At 38.7% G+C, this 23,736-nt stretch overlaps 1 protein-coding gene across 5 annotated transcripts in view; it reads left to right on the forward strand.

Annotated features, from left to right (window-relative positions):
• Window positions 1-2,891: 2,891 nt before the first annotated feature.
• Window positions 2,892-23,736, forward strand: part of LOC141569638 (lysine-specific demethylase 6A-like) — a 162,337-nt gene continuing 141,492 nt past the window's right edge. For 4 of the 5 annotated variants that reach the window (XM_074323718.1, XM_074323720.1, XM_074323721.1 and 1 more), the window contains exons 1-3: window positions 2,892-3,012; window positions 3,187-3,396; window positions 3,598-3,661. In XM_074323718.1, coding sequence (XP_074179819.1) covers window positions 3,245-3,396; window positions 3,598-3,661 — 216 coding nt within the window. In that variant the 5' untranslated portion in view covers window positions 2,892-3,012; window positions 3,187-3,244. The other variant, XM_074323722.1, reaches the window with a different exon arrangement.

Genomic DNA, 23,736 nt, shown 5'->3' on the forward strand with positions numbered 1-23,736 from the left:
TGGGTCCTTAAGAATTATGCTGACTCTACTCTGCCTATGCGCTGTAGGCCGTAGGCAGAACAACAAAGCCTGGATGACAGCACATCTGTTTACAACATGGTTTACTGAATATTGTAAAATTGTACGGAAAAAAAACCCTGAATATTGTGAACCCACCTTTGAGACCTACTGCTCAGAGGAAGACTCCTTCAAAACATTACTGCTCATTGACAGTGCACCTGGTCACCCAGGAGCTCTCTCTGATGGAGAGGCTCAATGCAATTAATGTTGTTTTCATGCCTGCTAACACAATATCCATGCTGTAGCCCATGGACCAAGGAGCAATTTCAGCATTCAAGCTTATTATTTAAGAAACACGTATCGTAACATGATATCTGCCATAGATGGTGATTCTTATGGATCTGGGTAAACAAAATTGGAAACCTTCTGGAAAGAACTCACTGTTCTAGTTGCCATTAAGAACATGTGTGGTTCATGGGAAGAGGTCAAAATATCCACGTTAACAGGAAATTGGGAGGTTGACTGCAGCCTTCAGGGATGATTTTGAGGAGTTGGAGACTTCAGTAGAAAAGTAATTGTAGGTGTGGCAATAGCAAGAGAACTAGAATTAGAAGTGCAGCCTGAGGCTGTGACCAAAAGCCACAATCTCACCATACACTTTAATGGTGAGGAGTTACTTCTTATGGATGAGCAGAGAAAGTGGCTTGAGAAGGAATCTACTCCTGGTGAAGATTTTGTGAAGACTGTTGAAATGACAGTAAGAGTTTAGAATAGTACACAAACATAGTTGATAGAGCAGTGGCAGGGTTGTAGGGTTAATTGCAGTTTTGAAAGAAGTTTTACTTTGGGCAAAATGCCATCAAGCTGGTACAGAGAAATCATTTTTGAAAGGGAATCTCAACCGATGTCACAAACTTCATTATCTTATAAGAAATTGTCGCAGGCATCCCAACTTTAAGTGACCACCACCCTGATCCGTTTGCAACCACTGACATCAAGGCAAGACCTTCCACCAGCAAAAAGATTATGAGTAGCTGAAGACTAAGATGATAGTCAAGATCATTTAATGAAAATTGTTTTTTAATTAATCAAATGTCTTTTAAGAAGACATATATATTGCTTTTTTAGACATCATGGTTTTGCGCTTCAATATAGGGAGATAGTACACATAACTTTTATAGGCACTGAAAGTTAAAAAAAATATGTGACCGACTTCATTGTAAGATTCGCTTTATAGTTGCGGGAAACCAAACCTGCAGTATCTTCTAGATATTGCTGTACATAACCTCTATAACATGAGTAAGAATGGGGAAAGCTGGTAAAAATTAGGCTTGCTGGTAAAAACTTTTGAAATTATTTTTGATGCCAATACATAGGATAACCTTTAGATCTATTTGTAAATATAGTGAATTATGATTTTGTTATGCTACCTTTGAAGGTCTATATAGATTATGATATATACTGATATTACTGATTCAATAGTTCTGTATTTCTGCTTGTGCCAATGTGTGTACATAGGTCAAAAAAATTCCTGTCTTAAGAGTCAGCATTTACTACAGTTAATGTAGTTATGTTAATGCAGTTGTTGAAAATACTCAGGCCTCTCTAATTATTCAATTGAAATGAAATAAGGAAAAGAACAGAAGAGGTGTTTCAGAGAAAGTAATTAAACTTTAATCTACATAATTTAGTTACTATTTTCAAAAGGATAATTAAAATACGTATGTGTCTGTGTTCAAAATAGTTGGGATTCGCATAGCTCCTCAGTAAATACTGTTAAAATTTAGTAAGCTATCTCTAAATTGTCTTCCCCTTTAAATACATCAAAGTTTAAACATGTCTATTTTAGGCTGAAGGGAATTTACCCCAAAACATACAAAACTATGTATTTCTTCAAATGTCTTTTAAGAATTAGCATTTTTGTACTCTTAATGACTGAAAGCATAGCCCATATAGGTCTGCTGCATGAAATAGGAAAATTAGCCTTTTGAATACAATCATTGACAGAGGGTTGGTTTTCTACACATTAAGATGTTTACTTTTTTTTACAACGAAAAGTAAGAACAAGAAGGCAGTATTATCATTTGTTTTGCAAGGTTTAATGCATGTTCAAAATTAACTATTCCTTCTCTTAGGCTTGTCCACAAGCAGCTCCCATTAAGAACCCACTGTGAGATCAAAGCTGCAGATAGCAACACTGTAGAGTTACTGGTCAACAATTTCTTTGTAGTTTTTTCCTTTGATAGTATTGTGAACTGATAAATTCAAGTTTCATGAAATTGTCATGAAAAGATCATAGTTTAGAGAGTTGTTAGTGAAGCAGATCCTAGAGCCTATTCTTAACTCACTGCGCTGAGCTGAGGTCTTAGGGCCTTTATCTGTTCTCTTTTGGCGATTGAAAAGAAAGAGGGCAGAGAGCATGGGAAGAGTCCCATCAGGCTAGTACTCTAAGGGTGCCAAAAGTCTTGAGTCTTCTGAGATCCCAGGTTCAGTGTTATGTTCTATTTATCAATAACGCAACTGTTGGTGGTCTTGGAGAAAGCAACCACTTAATGCTCTGCGCTTCAGAGCAAGTTAAGATTCATGTGTCCTCGACCTGCACTGGAGTTCGCCCGTGTATCTTCCTGATCTCATCCTTCCCCACAGTTCTCTTCCTTGGCCATCTCCGCTACAGGAGTTTACTTAATTAGAACCCAAGTGGTTGCTCCACCTGACGGCTACACTTTCGCACCCAAAGGTGTCCACAAACCAATTATCCTCCAGAGTTGACGTCCCACCTGGTCCGGGGCGGACTCGTGGGCAAGTCTCAGGCGGTGAGCAAGTTTAGCAGAGTCATAGCAGACGTTGGTCAACAAAGATCACGTGAGACAAATCGGCCACAACAATTGGCAGCGCCTGGGTGGTTGGGGCTGGAGGCGTCACGGCGATTTGAGGTGCGCCCTGTGACACTATTACAACAACTTTGTGCTGGTGCTGGCGAAGTTTGAGATTCTAAGAAATCCTCCCAGTACCGTAAGCTTCCGCCTTTCTTGCTGCCCCGCCTATCCTGCAATGTGATCTCGTAGCCGAATACCGCAACCCCTGCTTCCGCCTTGGGATTTTTTTCGCCGCCATCAGCGGTGGGGGAGCGGGAGGCTATAGTGTGCCAGTCTCACGTGGCGAGGGCTTTTTTTTTTTTTTTTTTAGAGCTGTGAACTTGGGGTTCGTGCGTTCGGCGTTGGAATTTTAAATTTGTTGGATTTCCATGAAATCCTGCGGAGTGTCGCTCGCTACCGCCACCACTGCTTTTGGTGATGAGAAAAAGAAAATGGCGGCGGGAAAAGCGAGCGGCGAGAGCAAGGAGGGGTCCTTAAGCTTGACAGCGGAAGAGAGGGAAGCTCTTGGAGGATTGGACAGGTACGGACCACCATCGCTTTCTGCCGCGGCTCTGGATGGGCTGGCGCCGCTCTCCGGGGAGGTATAGTACAGCTTTGCCCCTTTTGGCAACAGGGGAGTTATCTTGGAAAGCAGTCGTCGCCACAGGGGCCGCGGGCTCCTGAAGGGACGGTCAGTGGCTTTCCCGGAAGGTTAACGAGCTTCGTGTATCTCTTCCCACAGCCGCCTCTTTGGGTTGGTGAAGCTTCGTGAAGATGGCGCCAGGACGAAGACCCTATTAGGCAAGGTAAGCCACCTGCGGGCCGATACTGTCTTCTCTGCCTGCGTCTTTATGGCTGTGGCTCCTGAGGCCCGCGAGGATAAACGCTTATTGTGACAGCGCAGGAAAAACTACGTTTTGCTCTTCCCTCACTTGCGGTACCCGTTCCCTGTCTTGCGAAATTCTGCCTTGTAGCTCGAGTGGCAGAGACCGCGGCGCTTTGCGGCCGGGCTCAACAGTTATTGTACAGCATTTTGCTTAGATCTTTGAATTTGTGACAACATCGTGAATGTCTTCTTACAAAATTTCCTACTTATGTACCTCCTATGGTGTTTTTTCTTTTGACTATCGTCTCGTGATGTCTACTTTTAACTACACAACTTTTAGGCCTTCTTATATCCCAGTCCTCAGAAGGTTAAGTTGCAGGTACTTTGCAGCGGTGAAGAGTTTGCATTGGGTTGTTTGACCTACATACTGATCGGTGTGTGTTTGACCTGAAGTTAAGTGACTTGTTTACTTGTTTGGCTCTAGCTGCCACAGAAATATTGATGTCAATAGGATTTTATAAAAAAATTTTTTTGGAGCTTTGTTGCCTGGTGAGCTTTGTGTCAGAGACCAGTGAGGATTCCCTGGTTTATTAGTGTGAAAACTTGTTGACACTAATTTTGTTAATGGCTGCTCCTATCGGCCAAGATGGCGGGGAAATAGTGGGAGGAGAAATGAAGGTTGAGCTTTAGAGCAGGGAGGAGGAAAAAAATGGAAATAATAAGAGATGAGAAGGCCTGTCCTCTGTAGAAGGACAGTCCTGTGCAGTTTGTGCTTAATAAAGACTGACCGCTATTATTTAAAAGTAGAATTCTTGTATCGTTCTCAGGCTTCAGAACAGCATTCATAAATCTAGAATGTTGTTTATCAACTTATAGAACATTTACTTACTCTCAAGTAAACTGCTGTAAAAATGCAATTGGAATCTCTGTCATTTTTTTAATCGTCTCAGCAAAATCTGTTTAAAATAGTATCTGAATGAAAGTCGGTCTGTGTGCAGTAAATAAATGTTGCTTTTATTAGATATTTTCTTTTCCAGCTGTTTTGATCGCAAATAACCAGAAACTGAAGCGTAATTCTTTTTTAGTAAATCTTCTATTTGACAAAACTTGAATTACTCTTTCACATGTAGGTAATAATTCCTCCATTAAAAATATCACTGAAAAATAAATAGTGCTAACTCTGATATATGACTTAAGCAGTGGTGATTGTTCTCTTAATTTTTAAAAAAGATTTGCATATTTAAGTATTTTTCTTTTAAAGTTATTCCAATAGATTAAATTTTTTTTAAGTTAAAGGAATGGTATTTGACATTGTAACTTTACCAAATCTATTACTTTAGTTATGATAATGAAGAAATAAAAGTAATGTGATGTTTGATATTTTTGTGGATAATGTGTGAAAAACTTTGAGAACTTTAAATATCCAAATGAGAAGTTCAGGTAAGTTCTGAATGGGTTGTCCTTGATCCTAGATACCAGTTATGAATGAACTCTTCAGATACTGTGCAGTATTGGCTTTACATTTAAAGGAACTGACTTTTTTTCCATTAATTGTCAAGGTGTACACGTCTTTCTCAACTTTAATTACAATAACATTTTGGATATGAGAAGATTTGAATAATCATTATGTTTCGAAGCATTCATAAAACACTGCCTGTAATGTTTTATTAAACTACTATGAATGGTGTGAGTGAAATGGAAATAAATTAACTTCACTTAGCTTTGCGACTTAAAAATTTACTACCTGCAAGACTCAAAAACCTTAACATTAAAGTAACTTTTGAGTGCAGTGAAATATTCTGCGGTGTAGGCTAGTAATCTCATGGATCCCTCCTTCTCTGCCTCTCTGTCTCCTAGCTTTATTGAATTAAATGTGGCATAAAATAAAACTACATGTATTTAATATGTATAACTCAGTAAATTTTGACATATTTATATATCCATAAAACCATCTCCACAATCAGGTTAATGCACATGTCTGTCACTTTCAAAAATTTCCTCTTGTCCCCCCTTTGAAGTTCTTTCTTACTGTCTATTCATCCTTCCTCATTCTTCTACACCATTTATGTTCATTGATCTTAGTGATCATGTAAACTATAGATTACATTTCTAGAATTTTATATAAATGGAATCATTTTGTATGTACTCTCCTCTGTCTGGCTTCTTTCACTTAACATAGTTTTTACATTTGTCCATGTAGTTACGTATATTAAATTTATTCCTTTTAAATACTGAGTAGGATTCTATTGTCTTATTATTGATTGTTTCATTCTGAGTCTCAATATAGCTGTGGAGTATTAACAAGGAAAACTTGACATCATCTATCCTCAGATCCTGTGGTTGAATTAGGTCTCTCCCCTCAACTTTCCTAGACTTTAAGGGTGCTTTTTCCCCAGTACCTAGTTTCTCTTGTTCTCTAAGCGTTTTTTTAAATGTAATATTACTACATACTGTCTGCATAGTAATAAAATTCTGTAATGTAAGAATTTATGAGATTGCTATATGATGTACAGTGTTGGAAGTTTCAGATTAAAAAGTAAATTAGTAATGTAGTGTATTGTTTTTACTAAGATTTAAAAAATAAACTGTGAACAGGTAATAGTAGCTTAATCAGTTTTGAACTATTGTATAATCTTAAGTAGGTTGCAGTTAAACCGGTGCTAGCATTTATTCTTATGGTTATACAAGTTTTAACTTATGTTTAAATTATAGTGTAGTTTAAGTAATTAGCTAAACATTTCTTTAGAAATTATCAGTAATGATTTTTGTTGCAATTTACAAATTGTTGGGGCTTGATTTTGTTTATGTTAATTAGGATAAAGAGTAGAGTTGAAATAGAATTAGAATCTTATTTACTATATTGAGCATGTAGACTCCACTAAGTGAGGTTAAGACAAGCACAAGGACCCTGGAATATGAAGGTAGGAAGAAAGTGAAGTATTTTAAAAGTTCAAGGTTAGTTTAACAAAGTTTGAATAATAGCTTTTTCAGTAGGATAGAGCTTGTTTTGGGGGATTGTTTTCTTGATTTAGAGCATAGTAATGCACCTTCTAATATTATTTAGAAAAGCATGATTTAAAATTCACATACTGACTTAACAGATATTTAAAGGATAATCTGCTGTACAGAAACAGACTCATGGATACAGAGAACAAACTGAACCAGAGGACAAGGGGATGGGGAGCTGGGTAAAAAAGGTAAAGGGATTAAGAAGTACAAGTTGGAGTTCAAAATTGTTTTGGGGATGGTACAGCATAGAGAATATAGTCAATAATATTGTAGTAACTATGTGTGGTGCCTGGTAGATCCTAGACTAATCGGGGGGGGGGGTTTACTTCTTAAATTATATAAATGTTTAACCCACTATGTTGTACACCCAAAGCTAATATAAAATAATATCGAATGTCAACTGTATATAACTGAAAAAAATAAATCTTTTAAAAAAGGATAATTTGTGTGTTCTGTTCCTCTCTGGTCTAATTTTGTAATAATCTTTACTTATGCTGTTGTTTTTTTCTTAAGATCTTTTCATGAGTATTTATTGCTCGGTTCTAGACATTCTTGATCGATTTCTGGAGGAAACAGCAATATTCAGTATTGGTCATTTTGGAGGAAATAGCTCTGTAGTGAGGCGAGAAGTGATTTTAAACTTCTCACTTCATATATTCCTGGGTTGTATAAAATTTTTTTTGATGGTGTATATTAGTTTTTAAGTAAATTATAAATACTGTGGTATTGTTATTGATAAATATTTGAGTACCAGTTCCCAGTTCTTTTGAGTATATATACTTAGCAGTGAATTTGCTTAGTCATACGCTAATTCTGTGTTTAAATGTTGAGGAATCAACTGTTTGCCCCATTCTTTTATTTTTGTACAGTGTTTCAGATATGACAATTTGATCAAGTTGGTTTTAAGTTGTCTGTATCCTTACCAAGTTTTTTGTCTTTTGTACTGAGAGTGATATTGGGATATTAAAACCCCTTATATTTAATTGGTGAATTGTTTAATTTTTCTTTCGATTCTGTTAACGTTGACATCACGTATTTTAGGATTCTGTTGTATACATATTAAGAGGTTAAATTTTTCTGATTATTGTTCTTGTCATCATGAAAGGTACTGTTTTGTCTCTGTTACTATTCTGTTGTTTAAATTTATCGTTTCTGGAATTAATATAGTCACTTAGCTCTTGTACGGTTTCTGTTTATGTATTTTTACCATTTTCCAGTCTTTTACTTTGAATCAGAGTGTGTCTTTTATAGACAATCTGTGGTTTCCCAAATCCAGCTTGGTATCTCTGGCATTTATTTGTTTGGAATGTGTTGATCATTTGTGTTTATTTTAACTTATTGATATGATTGAAAATATGCCTTTTATTTGCTTCATATATATATAATTTTTTTGTTCCTCTGTTTCTTTGTCATTTTTTAAGATATTAAATTCTTGCTTGTGTACCACTTAATTCTTTTTTTTTCCTATATCTTAATTTAGGTAAAATTCACAGTATAAAATTTATTATTTTAATATTATAAAACTATAACGTCAAAATGTGCGATTATTCCCCATCATCTGATTTTTAGTTATTTCATCACTCCCCACAAAAAGCCTTAGCAATTACAACTCATCACTGCTCTTCTCCCCTGCCCTGTCTTGTAGCTCCTACTAACCTCTATAATCTGTTTTCTATTTCTCTGGATTTGCCAATTTGGACATCTCGTAGTATTTTGTGTTTACTTTTCTTTTACTCAGCATAAAATTTTCAAAGTATATCCGTGTTGTAGTATGTATCACGGCAAAAAACAGTAGGTGTTCTGTCACCAAAGGATTTATTTAGGAAAAAGAAAGGCTTGTAATCCATAGCATTAACACATAGCAAGCCATGTGGACAAACTGAAATGCTTGTAAAGATGGAGAGGTACTTACAGAGAAGAAAAAGGAAGTTAAGGGAAGGGCAGTTACAACCATACAGCTTTTTTTAAACTTGAGAGTTCTTCCTGTATGGTGCTAGAACTCCGATCAGCCCTAGCTCCTCCCACAGATGCTCCCAGTTGATCATGTTGGCTTAGTGTCATTATTATCAATCAGTACCTCATTCCTATCAGTGGTGGATGACATCATTGTATGGATATACCACATTATGTTTACTTACCTGTTGATGGACATTGGGTTATTTCCATTTCTTACATATTATGAATAGTGCTTTTGTTGTTTTCCTTCTTGCCTGAAGGACACTACTTAATTTTGTGTTCAGTAGGTCTGCTATTACTACTCAATAGTTTGAATATGTCATTCCACGGCTTACTAACCATTTTTCTGTTGTTGCTGTTCACTTTGTTTCTGACTGTTAATGATTTGCCTATAGATATGTGTAAGTGTGGTTCTCTTTATTTTAAATCTATTTGTATTTTCTTGAGCTTCATGAATCTTTAACTTAATTTTTAAATAATAAAGTTGGGAAGGTTTTTTTCCGTGATAATTATTTTCAATACTTTCTCCTTTTCCTTTCTCTTTTTACTCCAATTACTCTGGGATTGTAATGCTTGACATTATCACAACAGGTATCTGAAGCTCTTTTTTGTTCAGTATCTTCTTTTTTTGGATTGGAGAGTTTTATTTATACATCTTAAAGTAAACTGATTTTCCTATTTCACATCTTTTGAGCCTATCAATTTCATTTTTTTGTTGCAGTTATTGTAATCTTTAGCCCTAATATTTGTTTCCTTTTTCATGGTTTTTAATTTGTGTTTACATTTAGGATATATTTATTAATAGGAGCATATTTTCCTTTATTTCTTTGGAGATGTTACTGGCACAGGGGTCCATGCCCCATCAGGATAGAAATCAATAGAGTAGGAGAAATAGTCTTGCAGAGAGAAAAGTAATTTATTTAACATTTGCTGCAACATGCCCCTATCAGGATAGAACTCAATAGAGTACAGTCTTGCAGAGAGAAAGGTTTATTTAAAGCTTTAGCTTAATGCACTACATTGAAAGAGAGCACACACAGAAAGAGAAGGTGGCTTCCAGAGATATGTTAGTGTACAGCGTTTTTGAGGTTTAGGGTCCCTCTCAGTTTCTCCTGTCCCCTCCCTCTGTATATGTTGGGACATACACAAGTGTGACTGTCTGCCACTCATGCAACGCATGTCTCATTGGCATCCTAAATCTCCACATACGGGTGTGTTTTTTATTACACTAATGAAGATAGGTCAGGTGAAGGACAACTTTTGCTAGTGTGTAGGCACAGCTTATGGACTTTCCCTATACCCAGTTAGATATTTCCGGTGGTTATAGTTCCAACCATTCTTTGTTTCCTATTGGTGAAGGGATGTGACTCAAGGTTGCTCTTTACAACATGTAGTATCTGCTATGGTTGGCTGTGGACCACAAACATAATTTCTTTTAATTGTTTGAATATATTTGTATTAGATACTTGGAAGTCTTTGTAAATGCAACATATGAATCATTTGGACTCTGTTGATTTTTTCCCCCTCTTTTCATTAATATGGGTTACACTTTTCTGTTTCTTTGTGGCTCTACTAATTTTTGGTTGAGAATTGGACATTATAGATAAGATTTATAGCAACCTCTTTGGGTGGGGGCTGGCTTTAAACTGTGGAAATGTTTCCCCTGTGAATGAATGTCTGCAATATTTTTAAAAATATGTATTTTATTTTTCTGTTTTAGCTTTATTGGGCTTAGCTCAATGCCTTCAGATAGTTTAGCCAATAATTAGGGCAGAAATTTTGTCAGACACCTCAAACCCAGGAAGCGTCTATCCTGTGCTGGGTGATCATGTTTGGTTTGCAGAGTACATTAGAAGTTGCAAACTCTTGACTTTTTTTTTTAAGGCTGTCTAGAGTCTCTTCCTTGCATGTGTAATTTCTTATTCACGATAGTGTAGAGAGCTTATTTTGACACTATCTTTTAATAAGTTTTATTGGGGAATATGGGGGAACGTGTGTTTCTTCAGGGCCCATCAGCTCCAAGTTGTCCTTTAATCTAGTTTGAAGGAGGGCGCAGCTCAGCTCCAAGTCCAGTAGTCATTTTCAATCTTTAGTTGCAGGGGGCACAGCCCACCGTCCTGCGTTGTAATTGAACCCTGACATAGTTGTTGAGAGCTTGCGACTGACACACCTGGCCGCCCCTCTGGAAGCTCAGCAGCAGCTTGTCCTCAGTTTAGTTGTGGAGAGAGCAGCTAACACGGGGCCATGTGGGGATTGAACCAGAAACCCTGTTGTTCAGAGCTCTCATTCTAACTAACTGGCCATCTGGTCCCCCTTTTGTTTTTATTTCCAGATCTCATCTTTACATTTTTAACTGATGCGTTGCTCAACCAAAATTGAAGCTGCAAACTCAGGCTAGTAAAGCTGTGGCGTTTCCCCATCCATTGTTACATTGTCACTTCTATGTTTTTACTGCCCTCCTAAATCGTATCTATCCTTTTGTGTAGCAAAGCTGCTGATTTCATACATAATTGTACATTCTATTATGGAAATTTAGCAGCTTTTCCAGAATAAAAGCTTTACATTTGTTTCCTTGGGTGTATTTCTAGTGTCATGAAATGAATGTTTTTGTTTAGTTTAAGTTTGCTTTTTTTTTTTTTCCTCTTCTGCTCTCTCTACCTTTTCCTTCCATTTTTGTAAATAGTATTCATTAGCTTATTGAATGCTGCCCTTACTGGAAGGCCTTTTCTAAGATACTGTATTTTGTGATGGGGAGAACATTTATCTAAAGAACTGGGCATTGAGATTGGCACCATGTGGTCTTATTTCAAATTAAAAATGTTGGAAAAGACATTTACATTTGAACTCAGGCAGTGGTTTAGAAATGAAGAGGGAGGAGGAGGCCATTTTAAGAGATCTCTTGAAAATATGTTCTTTGGTTTTTTTAAATATAGGCTTTCTTTCTGATTACACTTGAGTATGCTTTACAAATTTACTCCCCTTTTCCCCAAATTATGTACATTAGATATAAGCAAAGTGATACATATTTAAAGTGTATAATTTGATAAGATTTAATATATGTGCAACAGAGAACCTACCACCAAAAAGCAACATAATGAATATAGCCACAGCCTCTTAATTTCTTTGTTCCTTTTTATAATCCTGTCCTTCTCTTTTTATTCTTACTGCCTCCACCTCTCTAGACAATCACTGATCTACTTTCTGTCACTAAAGGTTAGTTTGTATTTCTAGAACCTTATATAAATTGAACTATACAAAATACAGTGTTTCAGTCTTTCTCCTTTCCTGTAGCTTAATTTCAGGTTATCTGCTTCGTTCTATGTATCAATAGTTTAGGCTTGAGAAAACTTGAGCATGTGCTCCTGTTATATGTTCTTTGAAGTGTCTAATCAGATCTTTTCCCACATTTAAAAATGACTGTTTTTTTGCTTATGAGAGTTTAAAAAAATCCATGTGTTATAATTTAGGTTTCTTATCTAATAAGACATTTGTAAAACGTCTCTGCCAGTTTTTCTTTATTCTCTTAATACTGTTTCCCTGAAAATAAACCTAGCCAGACCATCAGCTTTAATGCGTCTTTTGGAGCAAAAATTAAGAAGCAGTCTTATTTTAATATATAAGATTGGATCTTTTATAACACCGGGTCTAATATAATATAATACTGGGTTTTATATTAATTTTTGCTCCAAAAGACACATTAGAGCTGATGGTCCGGCTAGGTCTTATTTTCCAGGAAACACGGTAGTGTGTTTGAAGAGCAGAAGTCTTAATTTTCATGATGTTTACTTTGGTGTTTTTTTTTCTGTTGTGGATTGTGCTTTTCTTGCTTTATTAGGAGGTCTTTACCTAAGTCAAGGTAAAAGATTGTCTCCTGTGTTTTCCTACAAATGTTTTATTGTTTTATGTTATTTGGGTGTGTGATCTATTTTTTGTTATTCTTGCATATAGTGCATATAGTTACAGCACCATTTGTTGAAAGGCCTACACTTTTTTCAATGGATTGCTTGAGCTTATTCCTAAGTATGCTATGTTTTGTTTTTATTCAGTTCAGACTCCGTTTCAGTTTCTTTTTTGACTTAAGGTTATCTGTAAATGTGTTATTTAGCTTCCAAATATTTTGAGGTTTCCAGATCTTGCTAGGTTGGGAAAATAGCAAAATTTGAAGTATAGTTACTACTGAAGGTGTATTGCTTTTGAATGATCATAAAGTAAAAAAAAAATCAAAATTGAACCATTTAAGTTGGGGACTGTGTAATGTGAATGTTGGTCAGCTTCATAAGTCTCTTAAGCCATCTTACTTCTTTTTCATTTTTCTTTTTGTTGCTGTATATGATTGGATGAATTCCACTGCCTTGTCTTTGAGTTTGCTGATCGTTGTGCTTCATCTAGTCTGCTGTTGAACCCATTTGTTGCATTTTTCAGTTGAATTGTTGTATTTTTCAGCTCTGAGATTTTTGTTTGGTACTTTGTTATGTTTTCTATCTCTTGAAATTCTCCCCTTGTTCACACAGTACTCACCTGATCTTAGAGAACATATTTTATGACTATGAATATGATTTTGAACTCAGTTTAATTAAGGTGTTTTCCTGAGATTTCATCATGTTCTTTTGTTTAGAGCATTCTCTATTTCTTCATTTTCCTTGACTCTCTATGTTGGTTTGTATGTATAAGACACAGCAGCTCTCCTAGTCTTGAAGGAATTGCTTCTTGTGGGAGACAAACCTTGAGCTAGCTTGTGGTTGTGTTCCAAAGGTTTGTGTTTATCCAGCCAACCTTCTTTATTCCTAGTGGCTTCCAGTAGTTGAGGGTGTGCCAGTGAGGTAGATGAAAGGCAGGCTGTGGAACCATGGATGGCTGTGGGACAAGAAGTTTCCACCTTTCTGAAACTTATCACTAGACCCGAAGGCCAGATCCCAAGGCGGCCAGATCCCAAGGCGCAGTGGAGAGTTGGTGTGGTCTGGGAGCCTCCCTAACACCTGCTGTGACCAGCTAAAACCAATAGTAACAACCTATTTCACCTAGCAGTGACCCCAAGACTCATTATATGCTGTGACAATGCATTAATATGCTAAAAGAAACACCCACAACCATTATCAGAAAAGTTAAGACCATGAAAGGATACAAAATGCCTATGGAGCTCTTCTGAGAAATCTCTGTCCTTTCCTAGAAAATTCCTGAATAATCCTCCTATGAATTTGAATGTATAGCCCAATTTAAGGGGTACTGATAATAGACTTAGATTCAAACCCCTGGCAGGAGCGCTGCTGCTAATGTCTATGGAGGAGCTTGCTTCTTTCTTTTCATCTTGAATAAACTTACACTTGTTTTACTTTCCTATTTTCCAGCAACAGTAGGCTGTTCTTATGGAGTAGCCTGCATCTTGCCTCTCCTGCTTGAGTAAACTTACAGTTAATTTACTTTCATTTCGGCTCTTGCTTGAAATCTTTCCTCTGTGCTGCTAAGAACTGGTGGAGTGAGGCCCCTTCTCCAGGCCTCCCTGGGCAGAGGCGTGGTCTAGGCTCCTGCAACTTGAAGACCTATCAGTGACCCCAAGGGGTGGATCTCGGTTAACATCTAGTTTCAGGCTGATTAGAAACAGGACCCTCAAGCAGCAGTTTTTTAAAAATTTCCTTTCACATTGCATCTGTATTAGGTTATCTTTTTTAGAGGCTAATATAGATGAATTTATCTGGCAGAAAGCATAGGAGAATTTTCTTAGACATGTTGATACTGAGCACACTTAACATTTTCTCATTCTGTTAACCTAACGTCTTTGGAAAAATTTTCTTCCTAGTCTATTTATTCAGTTAATGCTTTTATATAGACTAATTCTTATTAGCCACTATGGATAATACATATATGCACTTAAATAGAAAATGCAAGATGTTCCAAATAAAGGGTTATGTCCAAATCAGACTCTCAAATGACATAAACAATTATTGTGTAAAATGCAAAACAGTTAGACTTCGACTAACTCTATACAATTTAAGAATGTGCCCATGCAGAGTTAATATGTTAGTGTTATCTATTCCAATAACTTAGAACCTAAAGATAATCAGACCACAATTTCTGTTAAATCATCATGATTTTATTTTTTAAGCACTCAAGCGATTTCATCTATAAAAGTCATAATGTCTTTTCAGTCATAATTCAGTACATTTCGTCTGAACTCAATCGTCTAGCATTGTGTCTTTTAGAATAATTTAATTAAGTGACTGTAAGGTATTTAGTTTGCGGTAGAAAGCATAAGATTTCTGTTGACCTGGCAGCAGTTTTAAAGTATGCAAATAAAATTTTTTTTGGGTTATAGTGGGAGCTGGGTGCTGTCTTTTGTTCTTGTGGGAATAGCCTTTTGAGAACTGCCTCTGTTTTTTTACAGTCCCTTGGGATCAATGAACTTAAGCTTGCTGGCCGTCAGAACCAGGTGATCAAGAGGTGTCCTCTAGGTGGCTGCTGCAGCAACCAACCAAGGCACCAGACGTGTGCATAAACTCCTTTCTGGGAGATTCCAATGTGACCCTGAGCAAGACAGTAAGAGTGAGAATATGGTACCTGCCTGTTTCCTAGGACTGGAGAATGTTGTAGTTCAGTGCAGGCCAGGCTTGTTTAACATCCTTGATGTATATTAAATCAGAAGCCTGGCCCTCAGGCCACAGCTACTAAGATAAGCAAATAGGCCTCTTTCTCAGAAAGGGGTGTTTCAATCTAAGTCCTCTGCATTGGACTCGGGGGGTTAGCCCCATTGAGTCTGGGCAAGCTTTTAAAAACTGTCTCTTAGTTCCCTATAAACTTGTGGGTTTCTTGGACCTAAAACCCTTAGGCTTGCAAAGCTACTTAGGTGTTTTGGGGGCCCATCTCTTAGGTAGAAGCCTTAAAAGTTGGGGTGCCAGAAGAGTAAGCTGAATCCTTTGCTTCTCCAAGAGCAAACGTGGGAGTTGTGAGTTTCAATGGTTCTGTTTATTTCGGGCCATATGCATGCCTGTACCTGTGACTTGGGAAAGGTTTTTGCATCTGTATGGGATTCGCTCCTGACTTTGACACAGGCCTCTGGGATGCACCTTTTTTCAAGAATTGACACAGACTTTGACATAGGCCTTTGGGATGCACCTTTTTTCAAGAATTGACTCACCATCCTCTCCTTTTCTTTGTTCTGCCTCTCCTGGCACGTCTATAAAACCTAGAGGTGATCTTAGCAATGGGAAGGCAGTCTTTGTGACACTGTCTTCCCTTAATGCTGGCATTTTGGAATATACCTGCTTTTCTTTCCACTAACCTCACCTCTTGAGTTTTGGTTTTCGTACGGGGAGCAGCTGGACCTTTTGTACGGTAACATCATCACTGTTGTTCTATAGATGAATTATACATATACAATCCATACCACCTACTGGAAAAAAACTGTTAAATAGTAAAATCTTTAAACACTAAAGTTAGGATACCCTCCCAGTACAGTTGAAATCTAGGTATCTTTCCTCCTATGCTAAGTCATTTTTCTCAATGTTAACAGCCTTTTTATTCTGTTTATTTGAAAATTCAGCAATTCCAGTCACCAACTTTACACACCATTCATAAACCTTGTCAAATAAAGACTGTTCATATACAGGCATACCTGATTTCTTTATTTCAAAGAAATGTTATTAGTATGCTTTACGGTGTACTTTATAGGTGCTCAGTTAACATATGATGTTGACAGTATTTTTAAGTGGTAAATATAAACAACATTTAACAAATGATTTTCCACTTAAAACATAATTGGAGAAGTGATCCCCCTGACTAATCTAGTATTCACCTGGCACTATATATAGTTATTACTGTATCACTGACTGTATTCCTTATGATTTACTTTGCATCCCCATGACTATTTTGTAACTACCAATTTGTATTTCTTAATCCCTTACCCCAGCGCCCCCACCGCCATCTTTTGTCATTAAACAAGTCTCTCTAAGATTCCTTCTAATACTGGTTTGGAGGTGAGGAACTCCTTTACCTTTTTCTTGTCTGGGAAGCTCTTTATCTGTCCTTCAATTCTAAATGATAGCTTTGAAAGGTAGATTATTCTTGGTTGTAGGTCATTACTGCTTTTCTTCACTTTGAATATTTCCTGCCATTCCCTTTTGTTATGCAAAGTTTCTGTTGAGAAATCAGTCTTATGGGGGCTCCCTTGTAGGTAACTAACTGCTTTGCTCTTGCTGCTTTTAAGATTCTCTCTTTGTCTTTACCTTTTGGCATTTTAATTATGATGTATCTTGGTGTTGGCCTCTTTGGGTTCATTTTGTTTGTGGACTCTGTGCTTCTTGGGTTTATATGCTTATTTTCTTAACCAGATTAGGGAAGTTTTCCATTATTATTTCTTCAAATAGGTTTTCAATTTTTTTTCTCTCTCTTCTTCTGGTATCCCTATGATCAAATGTTGGTATGCTTGATGCTGCTCCAGAGGCCCCTTAAACTCGCCTTAATTTTTTGGATTCTTTTTTTCTTTTTGCTGTTTTTGTTGGGTGTTTTCTGCTACCGTATTCTCTACATTGCTGGTTTGATTCTCTATCTAATCTACTGCTGATTCCCTGTAATGTATTCTTCATTTCCGTTGTTGTATTTTTCATTTCTGACTGGTTCTTTTTCATGTTTTCTACTTCTGTTTTTTGTTTCCTATCAGTTTGTTGAAGCTCTGCCTGAGATCATTGAGCATTCTTATCACCAGTGTTTGGAATCTACATCTGGTAGATTGCTTGTCTCTATTTTGTTTAGTTCTTTTTCTGGAGGTTTGTTCTGTTCTTTTATTTGGGACATGATTGTTTCCCCATTTTGGCTGCCTCCCTGTGTTTACTTCTGTGTATTAGGTATTGTCTCTCTGTCTTGTGGTCTTAGTAGAGTGGCCTTATATATTAGGTGTCCTGTGGGTCCCAGTGGCATAATCTTTCTGGTTACTTGAGCCACGTACTCCAGGTGTGTCCCTTGTGTGGGTTGTGTGTGCCCTCTTGTAGTTGAGCTTTGTTTGATAATTGCACATCAATGGGAGGGATTGACTCTTTAGGCTCATTGGTTGTGAGGACTGGCCATGAATACAGTGGAGGAGTTGTGCAGGAGCTGACCCTACAGAGCAGGATCTGCTTCAGCAGGGCCTGGTGCCTGACCCATTCTCCCCTTAGGTGTGTTGTTCTTGGATGCGGCTGGGTGATGCTCCAGCTCCTTTCGAAGCTGGCCACTGGGAGTGCCAACACCAGGACTACCTTGGAGGTTGTTGACCGGAAAAAAAATAACTCTCCAGAAAATCCACTGAAAGAATGGTTTACTCAGGAAAAGAAAAAGAAATACAGCCATCAAGGAGTGTGTATATGCACACTCACCTGCTGGTGTCCCAACTGGCTGCTCACATGGAAAACAAAAAGAGGGGTGAGACCAACATGGCTTCCCCCTTTATTTGTATCTCTCTCTTGGGAGTTACTACAAAGTTTGACAGGAAGTCAAGACTAGAGCTCCACCCATAGTTCTCCCAGCTTTATGGTTAAGCACCTTAAGGTGCCAGTTCACTTTTATCATTCCCCCCTCTTGATCAAGATCTTTTCTCTAAAAGATCATTGATCAGCAGTCAGGTCTTCTAGTCTCAGGTTTTCCAGTGTCCAGCCTTTTGTCCCTTGATGTCTGTTCAGCCTCTAGTTTGTCATTGTCTGTTCAGCCTTTTGTCCCTAGATGTCAGAAGAACCTCTTCTGGGTGTCATCTCTTACATCCTGGGAAGGAGTGCATGGATCGGGAAACAGCTGGTGTCCAGCGTCGACCAGCATCCGAAGCAGAGCTTAAATAGATCAAAGTTAAAGATAGAATTAGAACATACGAACCGAGCTTATGTGGCAGGTGTAAACCAGGATTTCAAGCTCCTTAGAAGTCACCTGTTTTAAATCTTAACAGCTTTAATTTCAGGTCACCAGACTGTGTGCTTTTCCAGTCAGGATTTGGTGCCTTTTTTAGTTGTGACACATGTATCTACTCCCTGCAGTTAAGCAGCACAGGGGTTAGCGTGGCTGGAGGGAATCCTTTTTGAGGCGTCTTTCAGTAAACAAAATCTCCAGGTCATAGAGCATTAATTTTTAGTTTTTCATTTCCCTGGAGTACATAGTGAAACAGTTGTTTAGCTAGAGCATGATTATTGTCGATAGACTCAATTAAGCCTTTACAATATTGAAAAAATTTTCCTTTTACCACCTGTGGATCAAGAGAGGCAGGAGCCAAATGCATAGGGCATCCTGTAATTATCTCAAAAGGTGAGAGGTTATGAATCCCAAAAGGAGTAGATCTGAGATTTAAAAGGATTAATGGCAATGCTTTTGGCCAAGGTATTTGAAGAGTTTCTGTAAATTTTGTCAGTTGAGTCTTAATAATGCCATTAGTGCATTCAACCAATCCTGAAGATTGAGGATGGTGAGCACAGTGAAAATGTTGCAGAGCTGACCAAACAGCAGACTTGCTTTAGCACCTGACCCATGAAATGGATTGCTTGATTGTGGAGTTCAAGAAGAGTTCTGCAAGTAGGAATAATCTTCTCTGCCAGTACTCTAGCCACTGCAGATGCATTTAGCTTGTTTGCAAGAGAAAACATACGTATCACAACTAAAACATACTTGTATCCATGAGATGGGGGAAGCTGTATGAATTCTAGTTGCCAGACATCAGCTGGCCCATTTGGCAACTTAAAATGTCCAGGGGCAGTGCGAACAGGCTTCCCTCAGTTACACTTTGGATAGGTGGGACACCTGAGGTACAAGACACTTTTTGCAGCCTTATTAATATATCCCCACCAACATGGTGCATGAAAGCTACCATTTTGTCAGTAGTCAATGGTTCAACACATGTACAGTGGTTAATGGGAATTTTAGACTTTCTGGTAGGACTGGGATGTTATTTGTTCAGAATCAGAGTCTCTTCTCCTTGTTAAACCAACAGTTGTTGGATTTCCAGTTACATTTTTCTTCTTTAGAAGCTGATTGTTGGTCTTCTCTGGCCAGTTTTTCTAAGAAACTTCTCTCTGGACCATGAAAGAGGTTCAACTGCTGCTGATACCTTTAAGGGCAGCATTTTTATCAAATGTCAGTCAGATGATTTACTTTGGCTTCCAGGGAGTCAACTTTAGAATGTCCCAGAATCTTATGGGTAAAGCCATAATCTAATGGCTAAAGCCATTATTCAGGTAAAAGTATAGCATCCAATAATTTCTGTTTATAGGGGCCATTCTTAGTTTTAGCTCCATTGGAGGTAAGAAAACCACATTGTTTCCATACCATTCCAAAGTCATGAGCTACCCCAAAGGCATATCTGCTGTTGGTATAAATGTTGACAACTTTACCCTTTGCTACCGTGTTTCCCCGAAAATAAGACCTAGCGGGACAACCAGCTCTAGTGCATATTTTGGAGCAACCGTTAATATATGACTTAGTATTATATTGTATTACATTATGTTATATGTTATATTTTGTGTTACATTATAGTAAAGACCGGGTTTTATATTAAGTTTTGCTCCAAAAGATGCTTTAGAGCTAATTGTCCAGCTAGGTCTTATTTTTGGAGAAACATGGTAAAATGCAAGCTCGAGTGAGGACGAGCTTAATTCAGCCTGCTGTGCTGAAGTGGCCAGGGGCAAAGTTGCTCCCTTGACTTCAGAAGGAGTTACAACAGCATAACCGGCACAGTACTCATAATAGTCGTTTTTTAAGTATGAACCTTTGGTAAACTATGAGAAATCAGCTTTACCTAGAGGAGTTTTCTGCAAATCATCACACTAAGTCAGGAGATGATCTGTTAATGTCAGGCAGTCATGAGGGGCTTCTCAGTCTCAGAAGGAAGAGAAGTAGCTGGATTAAGATTATTACAATGTGAAAGGGTTATATGGGAAGAAATGACTTGGCAATCTTATTTCTAGGCAGTCTGCCTCGGGTATTAGCGAGCTCATCTGCCAGACTTACCAAGTCTGGGGTAGGTATTTTCTCCTATCCCGTCCATCGTGGATCTCTTAACCAGGAGGGAAAGGTCTTCATTCAGTCCATTGACAGATAATTAAAAGCTGTGTTCATGTGGCCAACATCCGAAGGAAGACAAGAGTTTCCTTAAAAACGACCTGGAATCTTTCATAATAGTCATTAATAGATACGTCAGGCCTCTGAGCAATCCTGAATTTTGCTCTGATCGACAGCCTTTGGGAAAGCCTCAGGAATTGCTTGATGTAGTTTCCAAGCAAGGTCTCTGGCTTCCTCCCAATAATTGGAGGTTTGCTTTTCTAAATCCCTTTTAGGATGCTCCCATCCGGCAATCCTCATCCAATATCTGGGTTAAACTTTACCAACCAACATATTAATTAGCTGATATAAATCAGAAAACCCACGCTGATAAGCTTGAATAGTAGTATCAAATTCATTAGCAAATTGTAGGAGGCGTAGGGTTTACTAGGATCCCCAGAGGGTTTAAATCTTAAATGGAAAAGTACTGATTGGTTCCGAGGAAGAAGACAGAAGATTCAGGAGAAGATGCTGCTGGGAGCTGAGTTGGAAGCGGAAGAGGCAGCAGTAAGGAACAAGATGGTATCAGAGGTGGAGTCTGAGACAAAGCAGGAGTAGGGGAAGGGCAAGGCAGTGTAGAGGAGGGAGGACACGAGTTTTCAGGTGCCATTTTGTTTCTTTAAACATTTAACAGTCTCTGTTAATTTTGCAACTTTATTTTGTAAAATGGCAACTCTAGATCCATAGTCTTGTTTGGAGGCCTCTGTATACCATTCCAAATAGGCATTCCATTCCTCTTTCTTAGTTTCACCTTTGTTACTATCCAATTTAGTTTTCAAAAAACCAAGTTTGGGAATCTCAAAAGTTCCCCAAAGCAGCCAGTGATACTTATATTATTCATAGTCAGATCTGTCCTTAAATTTAATTAAATACGTGCACGAAAATTCCCCATGGGTTTTAAACATACTTGGCCAGTGTCTTAGGAAGAGGGATAGTTTTAGAAGGCATAGACATCAGAGATCCCATTTATAACACTGGATCCAAAACAATTCACAGCTCAAATAACCTGCAGGTCCTTCAGCTCACCTCACTCTGGAACAATCTGACCACTGAGAACCAGGCCGAAGGCTGAAAGCCAGTTCCAGGAAAATAATCAACTCTTAGGGAGTTAAATTACACACTGAGCTGGCACTGGCCTGAAATCAGTTCACAATTCAAGCAAACCAGTAATCTTCAGCTCGGACAACTCTCTCCTTTGGAGTAGTCTGATCACTGCAAATCAGACTGAAGGCTAGAGCCAGTTCCAGGCAAATAACCAACTCTCAGGGAGTTTAGTTACCGGCTGAGCTGGGTGGCACTCCATTAACTTTTGCAATGAGACAACACGAACTAATACTGGCTAAAACTGACCAACTTCAGTAGAAATAATCTCTTATCCTCAAAGGGGCATTAGGCGAAGCCCAATTTTTTTTGTTTCAAAGGACAGTCTGCTTTCCGAAGAAATCAAGCTGAAATGCCATGAGTACAGACAACACAAAGAAATAGGCCTTAAAGCATTCACACACACACACACACACACACACACACAGCAACAAAACAAATCATCAACAACAAAATTTTAAATCCCAATAAAAACCTGGAGAGCGTCAGACGCAAAAACTCATTGTCTGAAATCCAAAAGAGAACTTATCTCGCAGCCGCTAAGCTGAGGAGCGACAAATGGCTCAATATGCACCTATTTTGTTTGCTCACAGATTAGAAAGCTGCCAGATCTTTGTTTTTCTCTGAACAAGCCCCCAAAATGTCGACCGGAAAAAATAACTCTCCAGAAAATCCACCGAAAGAGTGGTTTACTTGGGGAAAGAAAAAGAAACAAAAGCCACCAAGGAATGTGTAAATGTACACTCGCTGACTGGTGTCCCAATGGACGCCCATGTGGAAAACAAAAAGGGGTGAGACCAACATGGCTTCCCCCTTTATTCCCATTCCTCCCCCTGAAGTTATCACAAAGTCCGACAGGAAGGCAAGACTAGAGAGTTAACAGGGGCCCAGCTCCACACATAGTCTTCCCCACTTTATGGTTAAGCATCTTAAGATGCCAGTTCACTATTATCAAAGTGATACGCTGAAAGTCAAGTTCAGCCACAGCCCATGCCCCACCCAGGGCTCCCCAGCAGTAGCCACAAAGAAATCCACAGATGGCTGTCGCCCGTGCTGTGCTTGGAAGCATCTTGAGAAGCCAAGCTGCCAACCAAGGCTGGCTGCTGCTAGTCCCGTTTTTGGGCTGCTAGCCAGAGGTACAGGACACGCTTAAGCCAGATGCTGCTTGTCTGGGTTCCGCGAACCTTTGAGAGTCCCTAAGAAAGTCTGCAGCATGAACTAATGCAGGTGGTTTGTAAAAGCCACTGGAAGAAGGTTGGGTGTGTTTGATAGTTGGGCAGGACAGGGTCTCCAATCTCCAGGGTGCTCCAGCGTGTGACAAACGGCATTAACCAGCTTGATGGAGACTGAGTTATGGCGGCCTCCTGCCTATACACTCTGGGAAGCGGGTGGGCTCAACAAAGAAACAATGGCTTCCACCAGTTCCTCCATCCAAGAGAAAACCGCCTGTCCAGCCCCCGTCCCAAGCCAAACAATTCAGTTTCCCACCATGTGTCCCCGCTGCCTTTTCAGCTGCTGCCCCAGCGCTGGAGCTAGCTCAGAGCGAGTGATTCCGATGGTGGTTGAGTCCTTGCATGATCTCTTTAAGAAGAGCGGAATCTCTTTAAGATTCCAGCTGCCCTCTGTCTCAAACAGTCAGAATATCTGCTGGTTTTCACAACTAGAGCTAATGGGGACTTCTTTCCTTGGCGTTGGAACCCTGGGCTGGGGAGGGGCTGGGACCTCGTGCTCCTCTGAGGTTGTGGGGGGACCTCCACAGCCGAGATATCCCTCTTGATTTTTAATGGTCACACGCAAGTGTGGGACCAGTCTGTTCTGCGTCTCTGCTCCTCCTACTGGTCTCGAGGTGGCTTCTGCACGTCCTTAGTTGTAGGGCTTTGGTTCAACAAAATTTTAGGTGATTCTCAATGATGGTTGTTTTGTAGTTTAGTTTTAATTTTGATAAAGTTG

Source organism: Rhinolophus sinicus, chromosome X (genome assembly GCF_036562045.2).
Source record: "Rhinolophus sinicus isolate RSC01 chromosome X, ASM3656204v1, whole genome shotgun sequence".
Classification (NCBI taxonomy): Eukaryota; Metazoa; Chordata; class Mammalia; order Chiroptera; family Rhinolophidae; genus Rhinolophus; species Rhinolophus sinicus.